This window comes from Propithecus coquereli, unplaced genomic scaffold (assembly GCF_000956105.1).
Source record: "Propithecus coquereli isolate 6110/MARCELLA unplaced genomic scaffold, Pcoq_1.0 Scaffold178, whole genome shotgun sequence".
In the NCBI taxonomy this organism is placed as follows: domain Eukaryota; kingdom Metazoa; phylum Chordata; class Mammalia; order Primates; family Indriidae; genus Propithecus; species Propithecus coquereli.
This window is the reverse complement of record NW_012142523.1, coordinates 1,873,577-1,878,746: the sequence shown is the minus strand read 5'-3', so window position 1 is coordinate 1,878,746 and position 5,170 is coordinate 1,873,577. Positions and strand designations below refer to the sequence as shown.

Sequence of the window (5,170 nt, the reverse complement as noted above, 5' to 3'; positions counted from 1 at the left end):
AAAGAATCTCCTCCTTACAGGAGATTAAAAGATCACTTCTTTTGGGCACCACAAGTAGACTTCACCTCTGCAGAGATGGGTGTTATGCTTGAGCCTGGGTGTTTTGGCTTAATGCTGGCTTTCAGGAAGTAGCCACCTTCAATTTAAATAAAAACAAAAAAATAATTATATCAACTTAACACTGCTTAAACACAGACAGACACACATAAAATCAGGAGAGAGCTCATACAAAAAAAAAATTCAAGTCAGCAATGGGCATTTCCAAAAAGTAACAATTTCTTTAAATAAAAACCTTGTAAAAAATGAAATTCAAACTCTACGAAGCACAAAACAGCAGAGGAAAATGAGATGCAGCTCTGAACAGGACCCTGGATAGGGACCTTCATTGCTGATGGGATGAGACAAATGGATTGTATGAGAAATCCGGGAGACGCTGGAATCGATGGTGGCTTCGCATGTTCCTGTCAACCCACTGAGTCAGACTGTATCTTTGCAGAGTTTTCTGTCGGCGGGCGTAGTTTCTATAGAGAGAAGGAGAGAGAGAGAGAGAGAGTAAAAAGAGGATGGATGTTTCAGCAGGAATGGCTATTTGTACACAAAAAAAGGCCAGCACAACTATTTTAAGCATCTCTTTACTTCTGGAAATCAGATATTTATTTATATTTTGATTCCCAAATTTTAGAAATTTTATACTATTTATATGAAAGCCACATCATAGGTGCTATTTCCTTCCAATTCCCAAAGCTACCTAATTCCCACATAGGTATTAAGGTGGTATGTGCCACATACTCAATGTTCTAAGGAAAACTAATGTAGAATAATGTTTAAGTAGGAAAAAATTTTATCGCTCCAAAAGAATTTAGAGCAGGATCTATATTTCATTGTTTGCATCAGACCTGTACCTGTCTGACACAGCTCAAGGTTGCTCAGGACACAGCAGATAAAATTAGAATAAAATTCCCAGAGAAGGTAAGTCATCATATGAGTATCACATTTCAAGTTTAGAAACTGAAAAATTAATAGCACAGACTCAAAGTAAATTTTATTTATTTTTATTTTTATTTTTTTTGGGACGGAGTCTCACTCTGTTGCCTGGGCTAGAGTACCGTGGCATCAGCCTAGCTCCCAGCAACCTCAAACTCCTGGGCTCAAGTGATCCTTCTGCCTCAGCATCCTGAGTAGGTGGGACTACAGGCATGCGCCACCATGCCCGGCTAATTTTTTCTATGTATATTTTTAGTTGTCTGGCTAATTTCTTTCTATTTTTTTAGTAGAGACAGGGTCTTGCTCTTGCTCAGTCTGGTCTCCAACTCCTGACCTCAAGTGATCCTCCTGCCTCAGCCTCTCAGAGTGTTAGGATTACAGGTGTGAGCCACTGCGCTCGGCCAAAGTAAATTTTCTTAAGTCTCCTTTAGTCATGTGCTAGGCTGGAGTTCTGAGCAAGACCCTCTGAGATAATTTGATCCCATTCTCAACTCTAAAACTGCTCCTGATATCAATCTGGGAAGCCTTTTAAAGATATGGATTCTTGCCCCTTCCCTCCTCCCAGACTTAATGACTTAGAATCCCTGGAATCAGGGCCTGGACATCTGTATTTTTGGGTTATCTGCACAGGTAGTTATGAGGAATAGCCAAGGTTGAGAATAATTATAACAGTATCTGACATTTATCTATCCCTATATACTGGCTGAATTCTTTAAATACCTTGTCTTTCTTAATGCAACTGACAATCCTGCTAGAAAAGTAGTTTCATTAACTCCTTATACAGGGGTAAGGAAACTGAGCCTCAGGTTAAATAACCTGCCCAAGGTCATATAGTAGAGTAAGTAGAGGAGTCTGGATTTCAATTCACATCTGACTCCAGAATTTATCTAATAAAAATTACACTACATTGCCTTTCTTTCTGAGAACTGCTATGCCTTGGCAACTAACTATAGAGGAAATGTGAGTGTAAAGGCCCTGAAGAGGGGAACATGTCTGACATGTTTAAAAAACAGCAAGGAAGCCAGTATGACTAGAGTAGAGTGAGCAAGAGGAAGAGTAGTAGGAGATGAAGTTGGTGAGCCCAGGCCAAAGGATACAGGCTTTTGTAGGGGATTGTGACAATGGGAAGATGTGAGCTGAGAAGCCACTGGAAAATATTGAGCAAATATGACTTATGCTTTACAAGAATCTCTTTGGCTGTTGAGTTGGGAACAGTAGACAGGCAAGGACAGAAGCAGGGAGAACATTTAGAAGACTTGCAATAATCTAGGTGAAATGATGAGAACTGGTCAGGTTTTGGATATACAGTTGGCCCTCCATATTCGTGGGTTCCACATCCATAGATTCAACCAACCATGGATTGAAAATATTCAGGAAAAAAATAGATGGTTGCATCTGTACTAAACATGTACAAACTTTTTTTCTTGTCATTATTCTCTAAATATAGTATAATAACTACTTACATAGCATTTATATTGTATTGGGTATTATAAGTAATCTAGAGATGACTTAAGGCATACAGGAGAATGTGTATAGGTTATATGCAAATACTATACCATTTTATATAAGAGACTCGAGCATCTGAGGATTTTGGTATCCTAAATGGTCCTGGAACCAATCACCCATGGATACCAGGGACAACTGTATATGAATAGCGTACAGGATTTGCTGAGGGACTGAATATGGGGTGAGAGAGAAAGGAATCAAAGATGATCCCATGGTTTCTGAGTAACTGAATCAAAGTAACTGAATAAATCTGTAAAGCCACCTTGTATCAAAAATCCATGTTTCAGAACTATAAAGGTTCTTTGACACCAAGTAGTCCAACATCTTCATTGTACAGATGTGAGGACCAGAGAAAAGTGAAGTGACTTGATCAAAATCGTAGCTGGTTAAAAACTGCAAGCTAGTATTAGAACCCAGGTTTCCTGAATTTCATTCCAGTTCTTATTCCATAATAACGCATTGCTTTTTTTCCACCTCTCAGATTAAACAATTCCAACCCCGCCTCCCCACTACATTGCTCCTGCAGCCAAATTCTACCCTTTTTTCTCCTCCTTTTAATCATCCACTCACCTCATGGTGAGGTCCGAAGGATGCTGCCATTTTGAGTTCTGCATATGATGAACTTCCATCAGGGCATATAGCTCCTTCCAGGGACCTGTGATATAGAGGGATTAGTGGTTAGGAAGCAGCTAAGTGAACTACTATGTCAGCCAAGGTCAAAGTGTATGCTTTGAGGGAAAGAGAAAACAGGCACTGGTCTCAATAATACCTACTTATGATTTGCACAAGCAGTCAGCATAAAAACTACAAACCAGAGTTGGGAGCTTGCCCTTCAATGATGATGGTGAGCAATAATGGCAGCCACCATTCATTCATTCAACATTTACTAGCTTTTACAACATGTGAGGAACTTTACTGGTCCCTAGGAATATGGCAGTGAACAAGACATTGTACCTCAATGAAGTTTATAAAGGAGACAGATATTTCCAAAACAGTGTGATGAATGCAGTGATAGAGAAATACAGGCTGTTACAGAGACTAGTGGGTGTTAGGAAAAGCACCCTCCAGGGGAAGTAAAGAGATCTAAAGGCTGTATAAAAGTTAGTGAAGTAAAGTGGGGCAAGAGGTTAGATGTCTAAGAGAAATAGTCAATACAAAGGCCCAGAGACAAAAGACAGCAAATATATTCAAGAAACAAAAGGAGTTTAGAACAGTGGAGATGGATGCTCTTTGCTAACAAGAAAAATTGCTATAGGCAATTTCTTAAATACCTGGGGGCCTGGCAATGTACTAGGTACTTTACATGTTATCTTACTTAATTCTAAAAAACATCTTATATGGAGATAGATGTTATTAATGTTATTTCAGAGATGGGAAACTGTGGCTCAGGGAGGTGAACTTGCCTTAAATGCTTAATAACCCAGGTTTCAACTAGCTCTTGTGTGATGCCATGCTCTTGCTGCTATGCAATAATGCAAACTTTGCACTTAAGGGCTGAGACTTAGGCTGAAACCCAGTAGAAACAGAAATAAAACACTAGTTAGGAAATAATTTCCCTGGACTAGTGGTTCTCAAATTTTAACAGGTATCATAATCAGCTGGAAGTATTATAAAACAGATTGCTGGACCCAGATCCCAGGGTTTCTGATTATGTCAGTCTGGGTGAGGCCTGAGAATTTGCATCTAACAAATACCCAAGTGATGCTGATGTCACTGGTCTGAAAACCTCACTTCTGAAAACCTCACTTCAACATCCACTGCCCTGGACAGTGGAGACCTTTTGCTCTGCTAATTTACATGTTTTCATTACCTTATCTACTATGCTTTCAGGAACCAAGCACAGTCTCTAACAAGGCTATAGACCATCTTTCAAGTTCTAGTAAAGGTAACATAACTTTTAGGACCAATTTATTTTATCTGAAGCCTCAAGAAGCAGAGCTTTGTAGAAAAAGTATACCGTATACTTTGGAGTTAGGCAGACTTGAATTAAAATTCCAGTCCAGCAACTAGCTCTGTGACCCTGAGCAAATCATTTCACTTCAAGCCTCACTACTCATCTATGAAAAGTGGACAATAATACTATTTAGCTTGAAGTTGAGTATTAGGAATATTGTATATAAAAGACGTAGTATATTGCTTGGCACAGAGCATGTGTGCAGTGAGTGGTAGCTATCATTATGGTATCATAGCCTCAGGCCTATGTTAGCTCACAAAGACTGCAAATCCTGTGACAATCACCTTCTATTTTTAAGGAAAAATGTTTATTAAATGGATTCATCTATACATAAACTACGACATGTTTTATGGCACTCAGAAATTTTTTTCTAACCATGATAATACTTTTCGGGAAAAATTTATAGATTCGTTACATTAAAATCACAAGTTTATATATGTTTAAAATAAAAAAGCACAACCAAGGGTAAAAGATAATTGACAAAATGAAAACTGTATTTGAAACACATTTGGCAAAAGTTTAATGTCCTCTTAAGTCTCTTCATTAAAAAAAAGGGGGTCAAGGACATGAATAGGCAATTCACAAAAGTAATACAAATGATCAATAAACATGAAAAGAATGCTCAGTCTCACTTATATGGAAAAAACATATTATTGTTACTACTTGAGAATGAAATATAAGTCAGAAATTAATTTCTCCTTTAAGGGAACTAATTTTTTTTTTTTT

At 38.1% G+C, this 5,170-nt stretch overlaps 1 protein-coding gene across 1 annotated transcript in view; it reads right to left on the bottom strand.

Annotated features, from left to right (window-relative positions):
- Positions 1-260: 260 nt before the first annotated feature.
- Positions 261-5,170, bottom strand: part of S100PBP (S100P binding protein) — a 32,423-nt gene continuing 27,513 nt past the window's right edge. Inside the window, exons 5-6 of the mRNA XM_012642276.1 lie at positions 3,061-3,145; positions 261-521 (exon numbers count right to left, since the gene is read on the bottom strand). Of these exons, the coding sequence (XP_012497730.1) occupies positions 383-521; positions 3,061-3,145 (224 nt within the window). The 3' untranslated portion in view covers positions 261-382. The remainder of the gene's footprint in view (positions 522-3,060; positions 3,146-5,170) is intronic.